The 22847-nt window shown below is 38.2% G+C and overlaps 1 protein-coding gene across 3 annotated transcripts in view; it reads left to right on the forward strand.

The window, feature by feature from the left end:
- TNR (tenascin R) overlaps positions 1 to 22847 on the forward strand; it is a 5843683-nt gene that overhangs the window by 5256151 nt on the left and 564685 nt on the right. For all 3 annotated transcript variants that reach the window (XM_044085960.1, XM_044085961.1, XM_044085962.1), the window contains exon 18: positions 14553 to 14816. In XM_044085960.1, the coding sequence (XP_043941895.1) occupies positions 14553 to 14816 (264 nt within the window). The remainder of the gene's footprint in view (positions 1 to 14552; positions 14817 to 22847) is intronic.

Raw genomic sequence — 22847 nt, forward strand, 5'->3', positions numbered from 1 at the left:
TAAAATTGCTCACATTTCATAGGCTAGTCACATGATTGATAAATTGACTGTTCTCATTTAAAGTGCACAATCCTAAAATACCCCAATTAATATAAAATATCATAGCTTACTGTGTATTCTTTAATAGACATTAAAACAAACCCATATTTTAAGCTGTAATAAATATATATACTTCAAGTAAAAGGTATAATAACTGAATAAATATATATATAAATATGGTGTAAATATATATATAAATGGTGTGGCCATGGGTTCAGTGTGTGCTCCCCTATATGCCAATATTGTTATGTTATATTGGGAAAAAAAGTATGTGTTTGGAACACAATTTTCACCATTTATTCGAGAATATTATAGGTTCCTGGATGATATTTTTATAGTGTGGGAGGGGAGTGAGGAAATGATAATGAATTTTATGAAATATTTGTACCATACTACTAACTTTTTGCAATTTACTTATAAGACTGATAAAGAAGAGGTTAATTATCTGGATGTTACCATTTCAAAAGACCCTATTAATTGTAAATATAAATCTAAAATTTATTGTAAGGAATGTTTTTCTAATTCCTATTTACATTACGGTAGTGACCATCCGTCCTTTTTGAAGAGTAACATTATAAAAGGTCAGATGGTTCGTATAGCACGTATGACATCAGATGAGGGAGAATTTTTGAAAGAATTAGATTTTGTACATGAAGTATTTAGTGATCGAGGTTATCCAGATAATATTATTGTCCCGATTAAGGAATCTATTAGGGATGGTTGGGGCAATAGATATCAGCCATTATTATATAGTGGACAAAATTTCAGGATCAATAATGTGGATAGAGTAATCCAGGAACAGAAAACGAAAACCCATCCATACTTGATACTTACATTTAGTAATAATGTGACATGGTTAAAGAAAAGTATTAATGTAGTGTGGAACATTTTCAACAAGATACCAACTAATGTGGACTGCTTTTCTAGACCCCTAAGAATTAGTTATAGATGAAATAAGAATTTAAAAGAAATTTATGAGCAAAAGAAGGATGATGCATTGAAGGGAACAACAAATAGAATTGGCACATTCAAGTGTGGCAGATGTAAACATTGTGCATTTATGGCAGGAACAAAAGTATTATATGTGGGTAGTGTGAAACACTGTTTTAAAGCCAAGAAATTTTATAGTTGTTACACTAGAGGAGTGGTTTATTTGGCCTATTGTACAATATGTTGGGCATTTTATGTGGGCAAGATGGAGAAGCCCCTTAGACAAAGAGTATATGAACACATTAGGGATATTGATAGGAAGAATGAACATAACGCTTTATACAGACATAAATTGAGGTGTCAGAATGCTGAATTTAAGTTTTGGGTGTTAGAAGAAGTTACTTTGGATGATAGAGGGGGTGACTGGGAAACTAAATTGGAGTTTCGGGAATTAATTTGGCAATTGAGGCTAGATTCCACACATTTTCCTGGCCTCAATGACCATATATCTATCACCCCCATTTTGAAGTTAAAAGCTTTTAATCCGAAAAGAGATTAATTTTGAATATAACATTAATAACATCAATATATAATATAATATAATATAAATATATATATATATATATATTAAATATCTCAACATCCAACATACTGTTACCATTAAATGTGAAATATTTATTATATGTGAAATATTTATTAAATATTTACATTCAGAAATTTATATATACATATACTATTTCTAGACTAGAAATTATATGACTGTTTAGAATTTTAAATACTATACATTGATAGATGTTTTAAATGTTTTTTTATATAGAATTTTATATATTTTCAACATCTTATATTTATATATATTTATTCAGTTATTATACCTTTTACTTGAAGTATATATTTTTATTACAGCTTAAAATATGGGTTTGTTTTAATGTCTATTAAAGAATACACAGTAAGCTATGATATTTTATATTAATTGGGGTGTTTTAGGATTGTGCACTTTAAATGAGAACAGTCAATTTATCAATCATGTGACTAGCCTATGAAATATGAGCAATTTTAACTAGTATGATTATTTAATGGAATTGATTTTTGTTGTTAGTGATTCTGACGAAGCCTCTGGATGTGAGATGAAAGCACTTAATCCTGTTTGTTGTGTTATGTTACAATAAATGTACCTGAAGCGAATAGCTGAAACATTTCATTTTTCAACGGATAGCCTCTATCGGAAGACCATTTGTTTTATATTAACAATAATATAACACAAGTCCCAACATTAGGGTTGGAGCACAACATACCCGTAGTATACAAGTAATAATTATTGATGCAGATGAGGGTTGGGGGGAGAGACAAAAAGTCTTTTAACAACTGTTTATGCTTCTATTTTCCACAACAGTACTCGTCAATACTCTATGGGTCTGCCCTCACTTTACATCTACCTATGGCCCATATCTTCTGTAGTACAAACATACCTATTAGACTGTCAGCTTTGAATGGCATGAGGCAAACTGTGACAACTCTGGGTACATGACTAAAGGGGACTTGTACATGTTAGGGTTACATATCTAGCACAGGAGGGGTACCCTGAACTGCTATTATGTGAATGTGCTACTGGCATACATCAACTGGTTTCCTGTGTCCAGGATTATTTGCAGCAGTGACCACTAGTCATTACAGTGTGACACTTGAGAGACATGTATCTGGAACATACCTCTCAAACTCTTAGAGCATGACATCTGGACAAAGCCATACATAAGAGTGGGACAAAGACCCATAAATATGGACAATTTTTAGAAATTGCTCTTACAAACTTAGAAAGTTGATAAAATAACAGGTTTTTCATTTGCATGGCTTTTCTGAAGGATATGACATCTGACACTTGTATGTATATCATTATTTTCTAACTTCAGTCTATAATGGTTTGCCACTGATTTGCCATGTCACCACTACTTTATGTAAAATGGACCAAAAATATGAGACAAATATCTGGATATTCATTGAATATCTGCACAGTTGAGAGGTATGGTTTGGGAATAGTGCAGATTGTATGTACCTACCCTGCTGTCATTTGCAGGCATTTGGTGGGGCAATTGAACAGTTGTACATAGTTTATTAGTATACCCTTCATACAGCTACTGGCAACATTTACTTACCTGTAAAACCTTTGGGGAAAATCTTTGTTAACACTACCTGACTGTTTTTACATTTATTCCTGATTTCTTGTGTGTAGAGTTGCACACATCTTAGTACCACTCCCTGGATTTAAACCATGTCTGGGTGGGCAAAATTAACAACTAAGCTATATCTCATCACAATGAGCTACTTGGGAACTGTTGTTTCTTGTTTCACTGGTTTCTGCCTAAAAGTCTCTTGGTTAGTCAGTCTGAACGTGTAATCCTGTGATGCGTGCATGACAGATAGTTATTGTTCTGTGCATTACTCCTTTGGATTACTACAATCTGGAAAGCAAAGGTTAACACAAGGCAATGCTGCATGGAACACACTTTTATACTTTACATATTAATATTTAGGGTTCAGAGCTTAGTGCAGTATATATTTCACATTTACTTTATATCTCGTTTTACAGCTACAGCATCTACAGTTTCTCTTAACAGCTTGTTCACAGATGAACCTCAGTTGATATATGCTGTCACAGCCAATATTTGCTGTGAAGAACCTTTATACATTCTATATATGTCTACAACTACATACCTGAATAAACACAGCAGTTTTTTGCAAGGGTCTTTATAGCTCTTCAGTATTAATCAGTCAAACTTTTTTATTTATTCAGTTAACACATTAACAGTATACCTACTACCAGTAAGCAATGTACTCCTTCTTAGCTATTTGAACAATATACTGCAAAATAGATTTGTACTCACCAGCATGTCAGCGCAGCCTCAGCAATCTGTCACAGTGGGCTTCAATGTTCACAGCCCTCTCTACTCCAGCTGTAGGAAAGAAAAACACACATTATGCATGTCTGTCTATCACATTCTCAGGCTAGCATTTGCTACAAACTACTTGATAGTGATACTTACACACTACTGGAGCATTACAATCCCATCCATCTTGGATCCACGGGTCCAAGAGTGCCCCCTTCCTATGCTTTAGGTCAGCATAGTGGTGCCGTACCTGCTCACCAGTCCGGGGGATGCCAGTAGCACTGGTGAGGTCATGTGCGAGATGGTCCCCTCGCCTCCAGTTTGTATTGGGAGCTCTGGTACTGGTCCTGCAGCAGTCTCTCCTCATAGTTTTTTACTAGGAGCCCAGCCATGACCCTGGACTCCTGAATGCTCCAGCATTGTACCCAAAAGCACACTCCGTCTCCTACACCAGCCATTGTATCTGCACAGATGGACCATGACAGATTATGGCTGTATTCCCACCTGTGCTGTTTAAATAGTGCTATATTCCTACCGTTTGCTGTCATTGGGCCATTTGGAAAAGGTTAAGCTCTGCTAAGCAGTGCGCAAAACCACTAGCTGGTTTTAACACTGCTTAAAGGAGAAGTTGTTGAGCACTGTTTAACAGTGGGTAAATCCTAGTAGCTGAGCTACCTGGTGCCTAGCATTCACATCTTTGCAATGCATACACTTGCTAACCATTGCTCACTTTTAGTTTTTTAAATATATCTGAATACTGACTTCATTTATTAAGTGTATATGATTTACTTTACATGACATCCCTCTATGTGCTTTCCTTACATTGGCAAGGGGTGTGACTATACTGTATGGGACACTTGTGTATACATGGGTGGTGTCACATGTTATATGCACTCACACTTCCATTTTACACCAGCTACACTACCATGGTTGACAAGAAACAGTTACTACATAATTTAAGTTTAAAAAATTATTTTAACACTGCTTTCCCATATAAAAATAACTTGCTTGTCTCGGTACTTGAACCATAAAAGCCTGTATGTAAAGCCAAGACTCTAACCACTACCCTATCTCAGCTTGGGAATTTCAGCTGTATATTTGTATTTATCTTCTATGGGATGTTTAAGTCATGGTAAGAGGAGGGTCATAACGCGTACACCCATTTAGCTATGCTTAAACATTCCTTAGCCTAGAAAAAAATATATAATATTATTATTATATTACTGTGTTATATAGTGAGTATTGTGGCGTTCTGACAAGTCATTGAGGACTGCAGTCATTAAATAATGGCATGCATTTGACTTTCAGGCTTCTATCCTTCAGAAATTCATGCTAACACATATCCTGTTTTCTATCCACTTTTCTAAGTGTGTGAGGGCAATATTTAAGTAGTGTCCCTATTTTTAGTGTTTTGCCCCCCCCCCCCTTTATTTGTGCCTTTGTCCACATGGACTGCTGTCAGGGAATATTGCCATACATTTGCTTTCAGACTTCTATCCTTCGGAAATTCATGCTAATGTATGCCCTGTTTTCTATCACCTTTCTAAGTTTGTGAGGGCAATATGTAAGATATGCCCCTTTTCAGGGCTTTATCCCCCATTATTTGTGCCTTTGTATACATTTCCTGCTTTAGCAGGTTGCGAGGTGTTGTACAGCACTTTTAGAATGTCACAGAACCTGTCACACACCCCCTGCATTGCTTTCCTGCTGCCATATGTATTTCAGTGTCCACAGACACTAAAATAATAATTAATTTCATTTCAGTATCCACAGACACTGAAATACTGGCATAATATATAGAGAAAGTCTCGAGTATTATGCAGGTCATGATTAGAAAGTGTTGAAAACGCCCCCTGCACTTGTTCATGGTTTATGTCCATGTAGCTTAAACAGCAGCGTGCCTTCATGAATATGCAGGGCGTGCTGCTGTGGCTACACGGACATGAACCACTCCATGCAGGAATAGCACTATTCCTGCATGGAGCTTATTGAATCCCGGAGTACTTTTATTTTCCCATATCCCTCTCTTATGAAAAAAAAAAACAAAATTTAAAAAACTCTCTCTAATTAAGCATTGAAGTCACTTCTCATATCAAATTATTAGGGATGATAATGGATGATAATCTTAAATTTGACCTGTATATACAAAATTACATATAAAAGTCACCAAAAACTAGGGATGCTTTACAGAGCCAAAAACATTCTCACCAACTCAGCTAAAACTACACTTATCACTGTTTACCTCCTCCCGCACTACTTTATGGCACTCCCATCCTTATTAACCTCCAGTCATCACAAAAATCAGAACTTCAACAGTGCTATAATAATGTGGCTAAATTCACTGCAAATACTCCTTTCATGCCACTAAAAAATGTACATTTGTTAGTACTAGCCCATCAACTAACATATATATATATGAAATTATCTGGCATCCATTGTCTTGTCCAGTGCTAAATGCCATTCTATACAATGACCAAAAACTCCTCTCTTTCCACAAACCTAACAAATTTCCTGAGCATGGTCTGTACTCATGCCATTTAGCAAGACCTGATACTCCTCACCTGTCTCTATCAGATCAATACCCTCCCTCCAGTCCTTTAAAATCATTCTGAAAGACCGCCTATCCAAAATCTGTCTCTGTTCTTACCCAAAGCCAGGATAAACTATATCCCTATATATGAACAAGTACCCATTCATACCTTACACCTCCTTACTCTCCCATCTTCATTCCCTTCCTTGCTTAAATCAATTCCTGTCCCCTGTCTTTCTTTCTAATTATGCCATCACACTATTTTTCCTCTCTCTTCATAATGCAGTTCTTGTTTGTATTATACTAACGTACCTTAAATTTCTCTATAAACTGTGTTTTCGCATTATGACTGTTTTGGTATAATTATTTAAACTCTAGATGGTTTTGTATTATTTTTGAAGATTGTAAATTTATTGTTCTTAAAATGTTTTTATAATACCTTGTAGCTTTTCTCCCCTGGCCTCTGATGAAAAAATGGCACCTATCCAGTCTAACTTTCCTGGTAATCAAATGTCAATAAATAAATTGAGATTAGTATTTCCAACACATGCTCGCATATATGCATATACTCAAGCACACATAGACACACACACACACACACACACACACACACACACACACACACACACACACACACACACACACACACACTTGTATCTAGCACATTATCACTGAACCTCAGCAACCAGTTCAAATACACAAAAAATCAGAGAGACCTACAAACAACTTTGACGGCCGAATCCCCTGCTGCTTGCTTATTATTTACTCCAAATGGTGTCTTCTTGGAGCCTTGTTATCAATGTTTAACCATCAGTGACCAATGCAGCAGTCAAGGCTGCAGTCTGTACCAGTAAACTGTCAGTCTACTAGACTTTTTTATTAGGTAGGTGAAGTGGTCTATTTCAAACCTTTTTCAGCCAGGGCCTGGCCATAACAGTAAGGGTAAATTACATATATATTGGCAATATTAGAGTAGCCAATAAACAAGTGACTTTTCAGAAGGCATACGAGTCCTTGAAGAAAACCCATGCAAACATGGGGAGAACATGTAAACTGCACACACACACAGGCAGTAACCGGAGGTAACCACTGAATTAGAGACCCTGGAGATCAGAGGCAGAGAGCTTATCCACTGAGCCAATATGCTACCCTCAATACAATCTCATGTATGGCCAGAGCCAGATCCAGTACTAGACAACTTTGGCAGTTTCCTAGGGCCCACTGGTTTGAGTGGTGGCTACCACCTCTTCGGAACAGACATGAACCGGAATTCCCGCTGAGCACACATTGGACCAGAGGAAAAGTGGTGTGTGTGTGTGTGTGTGTGTGTGTGTGTGTGTGTGTGTGTGTGTGTGTGTGTGTGTGTGTGTGTCTGAAATAGCAGGTTAGTTAATTAGCTTGGTCTGGCAAAATCCCTGTACCATGGTTACAGGAGGTAAGAGCCTTAATCCTCTACACCATCTACCAGACTGCTCACTTAGTTATCGGATTTGATTCAAATATGCTGAAATGGGTAATTTTGTCTTTTGTTGCTTCATAGATTTTGTTTCACTGCTTAATGGAAAAAATCTTCAAAGCTACAGGATTGCATTTTAAAGGAATGTGACTTTCAGTGCATTTTAAAGGAATGTGAATTCCAAGGGAAGAGAAGTTTACTGTTGCTAATGCTACCCCTGTTTTCAAAGTGCAACTCGTTTGCTTTAGTAATTAGCTGTCAGTGTTTGTGCGAAAAAATTTCAAAGCAGTGTTAGTAGCACAAAAAGTACAATACTTGCCTTTGGTGCAGAAAGCTGTGGGATCTACTCCCACACCTTGTAGTTGGATTGCTGATACTGCAGTTAACTTTAAGGGGGTGGTGCTGCACTCCTGAGTGTGATGTCCTTTGTGTTTGATGTTAAACTGAGGCCCTCATCTGTCAATTTTAAGTGCTGTGAAATCTTTTACATCCACCTGAGTGCTCAAAAAGACTATGGGGAAATTCCCCAATGCTCTGGCCAAATTTCCCCCTAGTACTATAAATACTATCACTGGTCTCCCCTGAAAAGACATTGCTAGCCTAATGGGACTAACCTGGTTAACAAAAGATATTTAAATTAAAAGTTTTAAATTAAATCCATATCTCTGCCTTTGTTTCAAAAGTAAAGAAGAAAACAGTATGGATGCTGACAGGTTTGAGTGGTGTTGTGGTAATTAAGGAGGAGAAGGAAAAGTAATGACACACCAGAATGGCTGCAGTGGGGTGCCCCACTCCACGCCCCTGCCTAGGGCTCCATTTGACCATGCTCCAGCTCTGCATACATGTTTCCAAAGGTATATGTGTGTGGTCTGAAAATACATCATGAACAAGCCAGATGATGTATTTTGCATTATACCATGCATATTAGAATGTCAGCTGGAGAAATATAAATCCTCTGATCCTTGTTCATTTTACAGCTCTAATATTCTTTCACATATGTCTTCCTTCTTTGCACCGTTCTACTGCTGTTGCATACCAGAGATTTTCTCATGGTGTCCCATCTTTATCTATTTCATTTATACAATACAAGCATTATCATTTCACAGCTCAACAACAGCACAGTCTGCAACTAGACGTTTGGCATTGACAAATGCTTGCTAATGAATCGATTGCACAGAAAAGCTTTTAACTTTCTGTTGCTGCACTGGGAATTCATTATTATCTGTAAAGTCGCACTGATGTCTGCTTTTAGTCAGTAGTAAATCTTTATACATATGTTAACCAAATATCTCAATATCAGATAAACAAATATTAATGAATATGATACATAAACCCCTTATATAAAGTATATGTGTCTGCACATTGTATAAGGGTAAATGTAGTAGTCTGTGATCCAGACATCAAGTCTTTGATAACTGTAGCATTCAGGAAGCTTTCTACCAACTTACATAAAGTTGGAAGCACATCCCCAAACTAGGTATGCAAATAACCCCTCCGATAATGTATAAAAGCGCTTAGTTTAAAAGTAAGAAGCTTACTGGAAAAATATGGCATGGCCTGCTGCAGTAACAAATTATGGATCAGAGTACTTGAAGCCTAAGAATAGCATTAATGGTAGGTGGCAGACATTTGGCATTACCATAGTAGCATGATAATTGACCATAACACTACACATACAGCATTGCCAAGGTTGTGTAGTCATACATGTTTGTTGTAAGAATGGAACCCCTACAGTACCCTGACAACATAATAACAAGCTTCATAAGGAGCAGCTTTTCATTAATGTTTGGCTTCTACTGAGTTGTACCTTGTGAGAATGACTGATTCAAAATAGTAGGTCTGGGAACAGTCCAAGTGAAGCAAGTGATCTGTACTGGACAAAATGTAGAGGTTGGTGGATTATATTAAAACTCATTCCCTCCAGTACAGCATTTTTGAGTGTGTACCTTTAACTCCCAGTGGGTTTGGCTTGAGCCTTTAAAAAATGAAGTTATCACCTTAAAGTTCTAACAAATACTCATTGATATAGGTCAAATATCAATACAATTGTTTGCCATTATGTATGCTTCAAAATATAATATTCTGATACCTTGTATGTTGCATGGTTTTGGAATTATTAATGCAAATATGAACAAGTAACATTTGATGCCTAGATGTGCAGTAGGAGGTAACTGCAGACATGCCTGGAGGCGCATTCAGCTGTAATGGTTTGTACTGTAAAGCTTCTGATACCTAGAATGGCCTTCACTAATGGTTCCGATATATACTGATGGCTGCTATTAGACCACTAAAGGGTGTTTGTACTCAAGACATTCACATGATAATATATATTCCTTGTTTCAGGCAACGGCTTGACTATAGCTGCATAATTCATATTTTAGGTTCATAGGTAGGTACTAGGCTATCGGCCCTAGGGCCTGTGTAAGCCTAGCCAACAAAGTTCCATGGCTTTTGCCACCCAAGAAAGTTATTTTCCTGTGCCCCTGTTAAGCAGGGCCACAGAAGTGATCCCCAGGGTGAATTTTCTAATTCCCATACATTCGTCAAGATTTTTCTTGAAGAGTGCTAATGAGGAATTTGACATAGATATGTAGCTTGCTCCAGACTATGGGATGTCTCTGGGATAGGAATCTATCCCTCCAGCATGTTATATTTATTGTGGTTACAAGGTTTAGATCCTTAGAGTGTGTATCCCAGAGGGATTGGGATTTCTTTAGTTGTAGCATGTCCAACAGCTCTGGGTTTGACATAGCTTTGTATATTAGGCAGTGATCACCTTGGAGTAGGCGATATGCTACAGAGTAAAGCTGGAGTTTTTCGGAGACAGTCAGTGTAGGACAAGTGCTTGAGACCCATAAACCTCTTGGTGAGGTACTTCTGTGGCCTTTCCAGCTGTTTCAGATGTCTTGTGAGGTACATTCCAAAAGGGGCGTTGTGCTCAATAATGGGTCTAATGAGTGCCGAGTAGAGGGGAACAATGATCTCTTTCTTCCTGGATGAGAACTCTTCCGTGATGAAGTGTGTCACGTAGAAGGATTTTCTGACTACTGTGGTGATGTGATTATCAAAGGAGAGACTACTGTCCACCTGAGTCCCAAGGTCTCTTATCACACCTTCTGCGTTAAGAGTACTTCCACCTATGTGGTAGTTCATGGGAACAGAGTTTTTAACAAAGAGGATGACATGCACTTTTTGGCATTTAGCTTGAGGCCATGGCTCTGACACCAAGTATATGTCTCAGTGAGGCCCTTCTGTAGGATGTCCACATCATTTGGGGAATTGACTATGGCACCTAGTTTGCAGTCATCTGTGAACTTCATCAGCCAGTGGCCCTCTGTGTTAGCCCTCACTTCGGAGAAGTAGATATTAAACAGGAGAGGACCCAGGACTCAACTCTGTGGTACTCCACTTGTCACTGGTTTGAAGTCAGATTTAGAGTCTGCAACTTTTACAGTGTGGGTTCTATCAGTGAGCCAGTTGGCAACCCATCTTGTGACGTATTTATTTATATCCAGATTAGTGAGTTTATCTATAATTCCAGTATTGGGGATGGTGTTGAAAGCCTTGGTGAGGTCAAGATAGGCTGTGTGAACTGTCTTTCGCTCATCTACGGCCTTGGTGACTGTTTCAAAGAAGTCAATCAGGTTCAGGAGGCATGATCTGCCTTTCACAAACCTGAACTGGGTGGGGTCCAGAGTTTGGAGGTTACCTATGTCTTTGTTTATGAGTTCCATGATGATGCGTTCCATGGCCTTGCAGACCAGACTCATCAGGCAAATAGGGCTATAGTTCCCAGGGTCCATGGTGGCTCCCCCTTTGTGGAGTGGTATAACTGTTGCTGTGCACCATTCAGTGGGTACAAAGCCTGATATGAGGTTAAGACTGAACATGGTGCTAGTTCGTTCGAAGATCATGTAGACTGCAGCCTGGAATGTTGTCCAGTCTCATGGAAGCTGTGTTCTTGCTTTGGAAAGTGCAGTTTTTACCTGCACAGTTGTGATTGCAGGGCCTCTGCATTCTTCCGGGATAGCTATGGGCCTTTTAGGGTGTGTGTGTGGGGGGGGGGGGGTAAAGTTAGCACAGAACCTATCAGCCAGGATGCTGGCGATATCAGTTGGTTCTGTAATTTTCATGCCATTGTGCTGTAGCTCAGAGCAGACCTGGGTGTTGCCATTGAGATTCTTGACATAGCTATAGAATGCTTTGTGGCTGTCCTTAGAATCAGAGGCAGTCTTGTTTTCATAGCTAGCTTTGGAGGATTTTATGAGGGATTCTTGACATAGCTAGAGAATGCTTTGTGGCTGTCCTTAGAATCAGAGGCAATCTTGTTTTCATAGCTAGCTTTGGAGGATTTTATGAGGGATCTCAGTTTCTTACTGAGGCTGACCAGGAAGCTCCTCCACTCATGGGATTTTACTCTCTTCTACAACAGTTTCTTCCTTCTGTTGTAGAATTTGTTTATAGCTGGGGACCACCAGATTAGCTTCCTTTTTTTGGAGGATAGCACCTTGGTTATGTTAGGGATAACATGATCCATGCACTTGTGTAAGTGCATATAGAGTGTATTTGTGTATGATTCTGCATTCATAGCTGCAGTGCCCATCTGCAAGGATGTAGTGAAGTTTGCCATTTCTGTCTTAAGAAGCATGAATTTGGCTTTGGAGAAAGTTTTTACAGCGGTTTCCTTAATGGGAGGTGGGGCAGGATGTAGATATCTATGTTGATTAGCTTATGGTCAGATCTGACCAACAAAGAGTTGATTTCAAGTGTGGAACACTGGTCACTCATGTTAGTAATGACTAGGTCTAGGATATTGTTGCCCTGGTGTGGGTGTGGATAAGTTGATCCAGGGCATTGGAGTTTATGAATTCTAGAAAGCGCTGAGCAAAGGAGTTGGTGCATGAGTAGTTATCCCAATTAATGGTGGGGTAGTTGAAATCGCCCATTATTAGGGTGTTTGGTTGGACCCTAATATTTTCCAGTATATCAGGAAAAGAGGAGTGGGAGTCCTGGGGCATGGTGGGGGATCTGTAGCAAGCTACAATTTGGATTGCAGTTTTGCCCAGAGTTAGTTGCACTTGGATAATTTCGAATGCATTATGTTGGGCGACTTGCCTAGAGGTGTGGATATCCTTAATGAATATGGACAAAGCCCTGCCTTTGGTGTTCTGGTCCAGGTTAGATGGCCTAAAGGTATGGTATGAGTTATAGCCTGGTAATGCAGGGGTGCTCTCTGGAGCCTTGAACCAGGTCTCAGTCACAGCACAGATATTGATGTTCTCCATTTTGAGGAGTCCCTCGAGTGAGTGAGTGTATTTTGAGGTTTAGACTTGTAGCTTTGAGTAGCATTACCCTCAGTTTATGTTTGCCTGTACCTGCTGTGGTGGTGGGATTGTCTTTTGGACCTTGCCTAAAAAAAGGCATTATAGGGGTGGCAAGAGACTTAGTCAGTATCCGGAATCCCAGGAATGACAGGTGCAGGCCATCTCTGGCAAAGCATCATAGCCTGTCAACCATGTCGTCCCAGGCAGACAGATAATGGATCCCCTTAGCATGACACCAGAAGCTTAGCTAATTGTTGAATTCAATCATTTTGTCCTTGTACTGTGGTATCATTCTGTGTGAAGGTAGGATACTACTCAGGGCTAGGGTCATACCTGCGTAGATTACAAGATTGGAAAGCTCTTCCATGTCTCTTTTCATGTAGTCCAGGGAGGTATGACTCAGGTCGTTCACACCAACATGGACAATGACTGAGTCATATTTGCACTTGTTGTGGAGTGATCTGAGTGTGTGGGTTATGTGGCGGATCCTGACACCCGACAGGCAGCTGACAGTAACCCTCTCCTTGTCTAGTCTGGTGAGTGGAATATCAGTGCCTGACTACAGAGTCACCTATGACTAATGTGTTAGGTACATTGTTTTGCCTTATGGGCTGTGGTTGAGTGGCACACTGAGTCTGTGGGTTATGTGTCTTTTGGGTTGTGTTGAGAGGTAGAGGTTGCTTGTGTTTCTGCTTTGGAGTTCTCTGTTGCTTGGACAGATTATTACTGAGAACCTCTGTGTATGTTTTTGTGCATCTATGTGAGGGTTTTGGTGGTGTAGGTTTAGTGAGTCTATGTGACGAATGTGGTGTGTTGCAAGTGTTTCCCTTCTCCTCTTGACTGACAAGTTCAGTCTTGGATTGAGAGAGCGTTGCTTCCAATTTGGCTAGATAAGTGTTGGGTGGTAGGAGGAGAGGGTTGTCAGTGTACATGAGGCAATTACTACATTGCCCCAAGATGAACATATTCATCAGGAAGACAGGAGAGAACCCCAGGAGCTGTCGCTTGGACATGCCTGAGTAATCACTGTTTTCTTCTAAACAATGTGAGGGAGGTAAGTACTAGAGCTGTTTTCCTCTAAGCGACTGAGGGTGATAAGTACACAAAACTGTTATCCACTAGGGAATGAGGAAAAATGTAGTAATTTGCAGTTTATTTAGTGCTTACAAGAGTTCTTAACCATTGCTGAGCACGAACAAGCAGACTCAAGTGCTACAATTAAGAATCTGGCTAGTTTTAAGGGAAAGCAGTATTTTACACCTGGTCTGTTATTTTTTATGATACAAAATGAACATCTACAGATGAATCTGTGTGCAGGGTGTTACAGACACTTTTTAGAGAAAAAGACAATGAAGACAAATGTTTATTCTATAAACTGTCTTTTTTTTCTCTAGATTTAGATGGGCCTTTAGACCTGGCAGTGACAGCTTCCACAGACACTTCTATTTCCTTGCAGTGGACAAAAGTTCGTGGTCCAGTGGATCATTATCGTCTTACTTATACACAAGCTTCAGGCGCATTGTCAGAGGTAACTGTACCAGGTGAAATGTCCTCCATCACCCTCACAGACCTGGAGCCAGGTAGTGAATATACCATCTCCATCTCTGCAGAGAGGGGTCGACAGCGCAGCACTGAGGCCATAGTTGATGCTTTCACAGGTAACAAATGCAAATCTGATTCATGGTCAGCAAAACTAAAATAATAGGTTAAATGCAGTCTAATCCATTGAGTATTGTACTCCATGACCACAACTGTTTGGTAATACAAAACAAGGTATTTGTTTATTCATTGTTTATTTCTATGAATTTCATTTTAGATCACAAAGGATATCAGACTATTTCATCTTATCACCCTTAGTTGGTCATGGGTGCAACAGTCCCTGTTTTAACCCTCGGAGTTAATTTTTCATCATTCATAAAAATAAATAACTAAATAAATAAAAACATTCTAATCTAAAAATGGTTTGGCAGTATATCTTAAACTTTAGAATATCAACTGTGGATGACATGAAGTCATGAGACCTGGGTTTGAATCCCACTGCCTACACTTGCATGCTTGTGTGAGTCACAGCAATTTCTAGAACTTTAAACTGATCTTGGTTGTAAATAATGTTAGTGATCCTTGTCCATTTATCAGTCAGAAGAAGAAAACTATAACTCTGAATGCAGTTTTTATTGCATAGGTTTCAGTGATCTTACATTCTGTTTGATGTAGCTATGGTTAATTGGGGTACGTAGCATTTCCCATTTCCTCAGTTTAAGTGTTGAAAAGTTGCCTTATGTGATCGTGACTAAAAATAGGAAGATATGCCAGTAATTCCAGTTATGATCAAAAGGCAAGTCATTTGCACTCACTTTTGTTTTATCTGTGAAGTATATTTCTCTATCTGTGGTATTTATATAACACAGGCAAATGATTATCCATACTTTACAAATCTGCATTACAAAGGAATAGGTAAAGCACATGAGGAAACATTTAAAAAAATAAATATTGCTAACAAAATATGTCAAGTCATTTAGAATTTATAAGGCAGTAGATTTAACTGAATGTGATATCAGTGGGCCTATTAGTTTTCTTATAACTGTGAATCTAAAACTGTAACTGCTCAAACAGTCTCATTGCATTAAATGTGAAAATAAAACCTCTGAATTCAATAAATGAGTGCTGCTATATTGTATTAGAAACAAAGTCAAATACAAAACTAAAAGCTTAGCAGTAAGCCCATACAGGTATATAGAAATGCTATTTAGGTAAAGGGCTGTACCTTTCCACCTTCCATTTGTATACTAACTCTGAGGTTGTACAGGTTTGGAGACATAGGGAATGCCTGTTTTTCCAGCAACACATAAGTATTCTCATTATTATGTTTAGTGCAGCCCCAGAATTAATGCATTTAGTGAGCAAGAATATAAGGAAGAGCTCCCAGATTGGGGAATGCAACAGATATTGATCCCCTGCAAAAATGGTGGTGCTTTTTACCTTTAGAACATCTATGTCTTTAGATTTTATGAAGCAAGAATTAGGAGATTTAACCCCCAAAAGGATAAAAACACTCTTGTCAAAATAAACAAACCGTTCAGGGGACAAATAAAGTCTACCAAAGTCAAATTTGAAGTAAACCTGGCCTCCCAGGCCAAGGATATTCACAAGGTATTCTTTACCTATGTCCACAACCTCAAAGGCCACAGGGTATTGTGTGCAGAGTTCAATGTTAATGAAGCCACCTACTCTGAGCCAGAAGGTGTAGCTAACCTACTGGCAGACAAATTAGAGCTCTAACTTTCCCCCCTCCAACCTCCTCACAGGAAATACTATAGCAATAACCCACGCCTGGGTGTGGGTAATGCTAAATTTACCCACGGTTGTCGTGGTTCGGTCCCGAGGGCGAAGCCCGAGGCACCAAACAAAGCCAACCGTGGGTAAATTTAGCATTACCCACACCCAGAAGTGGGTTATTGCTATTATACCATGACATTATTTAAGAAAAGAAACTATTACTTTTCTTAAATAATGGCATAGTATAATGCCTGTTTACTGCCCTTCCGCAGATGTCTGGCATCCGGCAGTTCTGATGTACTGCGCCTGCGCAGTACATCAGAGTTGAGCAAAAACGGAGAAAGCAAGATCTCCGTTGCTTTTTAGTGTTCGCTATGTTAAATGAGTTTAACATAGCGAGACAGTTTTAAAATAAGCAACGGACATGTCCGTTGCTTATTTTAAAACTGTCTCGCTATGTTAAACTCATTTAACATAGCGAAACACTAAAAAAGCAACAGAGATCTTGCTTTCTCCGTTGCTTTTTAAAACACTGCCTCACTATGTTAAATGGGTTTAACATGGCGAGACAGCTTTAAAATAAGCAACGGAGATCTCCGTTGCTTATTTTAAAGCTGTCTCGCTATGTTAAACCCATTTAACATAGCAAGACAGTGTTTTAAAAAAACGAGTTATACTAATGGGAAAAAGTCCGGGCGACCGGACCTTTTTCCATTAGTATAACTCGATTTACAACGGGCACGCTGGCCAATCAGCGTGCACGTTTTGGGGGGATCATGGTATAATATTGAATATAGCTCTCCACTATCACCAGATAACAGGTTGTCAAAGCTCTCTCTAAAGTCAAGAGCACTACATCACTGAGAGTAGATAATATCACAGGCTGTCTTCTAAATAGCATAAAGCACGACCTGTCAGGCCATCTGGAAATCACTATGTAACCATAGCCTCCAAACAGGCTTTGAGCCTCACAAATCTAGAATGGCAACTATCATCACTCTGCACAAAGGCAGGCCATCTACATACTTTGGAAAATATAGATGCATAAATTTCTCTGGTCTCACATGCAAAGCCTTGGAAAGAGTTATCATGGAAATGAACAATAATGACATAGGAAACCTCCATTGACTGGAACCAACCCAGTTTGGTTTTGTCAAGTGTGGGTCATGCCTACATAACTTGATGGACGTCTTTGAGAAAGTCATCAAAGGGCAAAACGGTTCACACTGACTATCTCAGTCAAGCATTGTTAACAAGCTTAAGAGGTTAGGTATAAATCCTCATGTCTTCAGATTTTATGAAGCAAGAAACCTACACTCATGAGACAGAGGAGGGGTTGGCATAATGGTTACGGTGTTTACCTTACAGACACAAGGTGCAGGGTTTGATTCTCACATGGGGTAATTGGCTAGGCTTAAAATGGCCCACAGGGGCAAGTTAGCCTAGTACTAACCTTTGAAACTTTGAAGTTCATTTTCTGTTACATGGTCATTCAGATGGTAAACTAGTGTGTGGCATCTTTAGTGATGTGTTATGCTGAAAACATTCTTTCATACAGGTACTAATCAGATTAAGAGAATACTAAATGTTTTTCATTTTAATAATCTGATGTACTATGGTATTAATACAACTATGAAAATTATTTTGATTTCTTTGAAACTTAGCTTTTGATTTAACTGTATGCATTCTGCTCAGCATTTTTGTCCTAGTTCACTTAGAGTTTGTATTTTTTTCTTAACAATAACTTGTGTATTTTTCTAAGAAGATTGTAGAAAAAGAGGAAGTACTTAGATCTGATACTTTGGATTTATTCATTAATTTTTTGAAATTTGGGCTTCACATTTAATACACTGTGGCTAGAAGACTCTGGTAGTGACATGTTTAGCATGCAGCCTTTGTAGTTTGCTTAATTTTCATGTAATAAACTGTGCCAAAAAGGAATTCTTTTTTTCATGAATTACATCACCATTTTACTTGGGTTAATATTGTGTGTTATTAATTGAAATCTTGTATTTATATCTTGTCATTCTGGCATCTTGAGCTCTAAGTAGTTCAAAATAAAAGCAGAGTTATGAAGACCATAATTTCATCACTATAGATTCAACTCAGACAGAATGCAGCTGTAGCAGGGTTGACCTCTCTGTGTAGCTGGGATCTTGGAAACTTCTTTCTAAATGATAAATCGCTCACTAAAACGGATGAAAATAATGCTGACTTGCATTCCAGCCAAAGAAATGATGTTCTGGTTATTACATGTTAATGTCAGTTCAGGATCTAATATTTTGCAACTTATTTTATCTCTTAGCTTGAAATAAGCAAACTGTGTAACCTAACAGGTCTGTAATTGAGAGAAATAAGAACAAAATGAATGAAGGCAGGGTATGGAGTAGTGCAGGAAAACAAAAGCCAAATAAGTACAAAATACTGCACTAAGCCCGCAGGCTAGAAATGTACCGTAAACTGTTTATTCAATAAAACAACAAAAATACACACAAAGTAAGCGTTTTTACGATATCCAGTCGCTTCAGGTCTGATGAAGCGACTGGATGTTGTGAAAGCACTTACTTTGTGTGTATCTTTGTTGTTTTATTGAATAAACAGTTTACAATATGTTTCTAGCTTGCAGGCTTAGTGCAGTATTTTTTACTTATTTGGCTGTAATTGAGAGGTCTGTCTTTGAATTTTTCCTGTATATTGTGGTTTAATACTAGATGTTTACAGATCCCATTCTGGATTTGTGGCTTGGTTGTAGTGGAGATGTCCATATGCCTCTGTGATCCTTACAGCTATAATGTGCAAAGCTTTTTGCTTCTCATACACTTCATAAATGGCAAATTGCTCTTAGGGGTGGAAACAAGACAAACGACAATTTAACAGTTTTACAATGTAATTCATCATCTTGAAGAACAGAAAAATCTCACTCCGAAAAAGGAATCTCACGGCTCAGTTCATGAGTCATGTTCACCAGTGAGTATTATGTGGTTAGTTGTCCTACATAGTCCAGATGAATTCAGATAAAAAAAAATGATACTGTGATGCTGTGTATTTACCATACACAAAGAAAGGGTAAGGATTAGGAGAAATGCCATTTCACTGCAGGCAGAAGCAAGACAGGTTAGCATGAACAAGATTCTTGTAATGGAAACTGACTGTAAAGATAAGAAATCCAGTTTGTTGCAAAAAAGGAAATCGGAGCTTTTGGAGAAGATTGAGAAGTACCTGATAGATCTAGTTGTTCTTACTTCTATACATACTGCAGGGTTTGGAATAAGATTTTTCTTTTAGGACTTCTTTGTGCCCTATTCTGGAGTTGCTTCTTTGTAGAGGTGCATGTTGAGTGTGGGCATGTTCACAGTTGGGTAATGTTAGAAAGAGTTTGTATCAGTTGCCAAAAGATCTGTATCAATGTGATTGTATGTTACAAAAAAGAAAACTCTGTTTGTTGGTTGGGAATATGCACCAAATTGACATTCAGAAAATGTGTGCATGGTGCTAGACAGGATGCCATCTACTAACCCTATATGTCTGCTTGGAGACTCCAACTTTCATGGTGAGAACAGTAGGGTATGTGATGTACCTGGTGGAGGGTGAGGGGGCAGTGCAGTTTGCCTGATCTAAACTTGACTTATGAACTATTATTCATATTCTGTTCTAATCATGGAAGGTCTATAATGAAAAAAGGCTGCTCATAGATATATTTTGTATGAGAACATCTTGGAACAAAAGGGTAATGACCAAGTGTAATTATGTCATCAGGTTAGAGGATTTAAGTTCTGGGTACTCAGATCAAAATAGGTGATGAGTTATCAGTTGATAACTGCTTAAGAGTAAGGTGGGTCAAAGGACCAGGACAGCCACTGGACAGACCTGTGGAAATCAAGCCTGTAATGATGGTAACCTGGAGGTAGAAGCTTCTAGGCAGGAAGAGTTCATCTCCTTCCTCTATGGACCTTCTCTGAGAGGACGGGCAGTAAGCATGTGAAGCCCAAGGGGAACCTGTTCTGGACAGTAGTCATTGACATGATGCCAGACAACTTTGGTCAAATGGTGGATGGCATGTGTGGTGGCAGTAACCCTAAGACCTACTGGTTAATAACAATGATGAAAGACGCCATTAGGGTAAGGAATGATTTAGTCAATGCAGTACTAGTAAAATGTATCTGAAGTTGATAAATAAATATCAGTAGGCCGAGAAAGCAGCAGTATCAGCAGATGTTTGAGAAGTTATTTCAGTGTCACATACATTCCAGTGGCTCTTTATATCAAATATAACCCTCACCCCTCTATTAACACAATACATTTTCCAAGCACAGCAATATATAACAATGTTATAATCAAGACTCTGTTACTTACCCCACATATGATGAATAAATATACATACATACATACATATCAAGCACGGGTATTACTGCGCTTCTAGCCTGCTGATATCCCAGAACAGTAAGTGTCCAGGCTGTTCTTATAGCTAAACTATTGCTTGATTTAATTTAATTTGGTAGTCTGCTCCATGAATCAGCTGCTGTCTTAGAGTACTAATTAGTAAACATCTCACTCTTATAGAATGTTCTACATAGGTTGTCTGAGGATTCACTACTACAACTTTTTTTTAATAACCTCAAACATTCCCAGAGGTAAATGTCTCTAAATATTCTATGCTCTCTATATACCTGTATATAAATATCAATGAGACACTGTACAAGTTCATATATTTAAGTCTTTCATAATAACTTAAGTTTTCACATTCATGGATGCCCTTGATATATTTTCACTGCACTCTTTCCAGTTTACTCATGCTTGTTTAGTTATAAAGTTTCCTTATTGTTATTCCATACTCAAGTCTGGGTCTTATGTAATCAATAAACAATGACTTTATCATTTTTTATATCATTTTTGATTCCAGTGACTTAATCTTTGTATACAGCCTATAGTTCTATAACTATCATTAACCGATTGGTTAGTATGATTAGAAAAACTCAAAGCTGGATCAACCCCATATACACATCCTTAAATGAAGCTACAGTTTTAATCACTGTGTGCTGTATTAAATATTCACCTTTCAACTTATGTCTCCCAAATCTTACATGCTTAGTTTTTGATGTATTTATCAGCATATTATTCCCCTGTGCCCAAATGGTCAGTTTAGTCTAGTTCTTTTGCAGATGTACACTATCTGTAACACATGAAATCATTTTACCCAATTTCAGGTCATCTGCATACAGACTGTAGAACACCTCAGATGAAAACAATAGGTCTGAAAGATACTATCTAAACAAGTAAGAGCCTTGGACAGAGCCCTGTGGGACACCCGGACTGCAACCATGTATTTTACCTCTCCAATTGCTGTATGATACTTGCCGTGACCTATTTGTAAGCCATGCAGCTATCTATCTTATCAAGAGTAAATCAATACCTAGTTCTTCTAATTTATTGATCAATGTTTTGTGTATGACCCTGTCAAATACTAAAGTTAAGTCTATATAAATTACATCATAGCACAATTTTTCATTCATTGCTGTTATTATATTTCTATAGAACATCATGTTACAGGTGGTAGTAGGTCTATTTTCAACATGTGCATGCTGATATATGGTTTCAAGATCCAACCTTTCCAATTCTGACAATAACTTATCCAGTATTACCTTCTCTATTATTTTCCACAACAGGAAAGTAGACTTAAGGTTCTATATGCCTCTGGGTTTGTCCTACTCTCCTCTTCGTTAAAGACAGGTTTAATAAATGCAAGTCTCCAATCTTGAGGAATTGCCTCATGTTTAAAAGACCCAGTAAATAATAGCTATAATGGTACTATACATTCTTGCTGAAAACTTCTCTGGTTATTATTATTAAATCCATCTCCTCCCAGTGATTTGTTTGGATCCAGTTTGCATAATTCTTCTTCAATATAATCTATATTTTTTCCAGTATCTGAGGTTTCCTGGATATCACTAGAACAACATATCATCCCCTTTGTGGAGACAAACCATTTTACATACAATTTTGTAAATGTATCCATAATCTGTTATATCTGAGAAAACATTTAGAATATATACACAGTCTCTTTACTCCTTCCACATCTTATGTAGCTATAAAATATATTCCTATTATGCTCAATATCTTTATATACATTTCTTCAATTTTTCCTCATTTAGTCTCACACTGTGCTTAATTTGTTTGTCCAGCTTGCTTATTTCAGTTTTCAAAGTTGTAGTTTGACCTTGAGAGGAAAGCAGATACTGTCAGCCCAGCTAGCTGGAATTTTGTAAATAAGTATATGTAATTGGTGAACATCGAAATGATTTATATACGATGCTTGTGTTACAAATGTATTAAAACTGTATGTCTTGTGTATATCAACTGCTGGTACATATGTGCATTTGAAAAGATATTTGCAAAATGCTGGTGTTTAAAATGGA

This window comes from Protopterus annectens, chromosome 10.part0 (genome assembly GCF_019279795.1).
Source record: "Protopterus annectens isolate FY-2018-M chromosome 10.part0, PAN1.0, whole genome shotgun sequence".
In the NCBI taxonomy this organism is placed as follows: Eukaryota; Metazoa; Chordata; order Ceratodontiformes; family Protopteridae; genus Protopterus; species Protopterus annectens.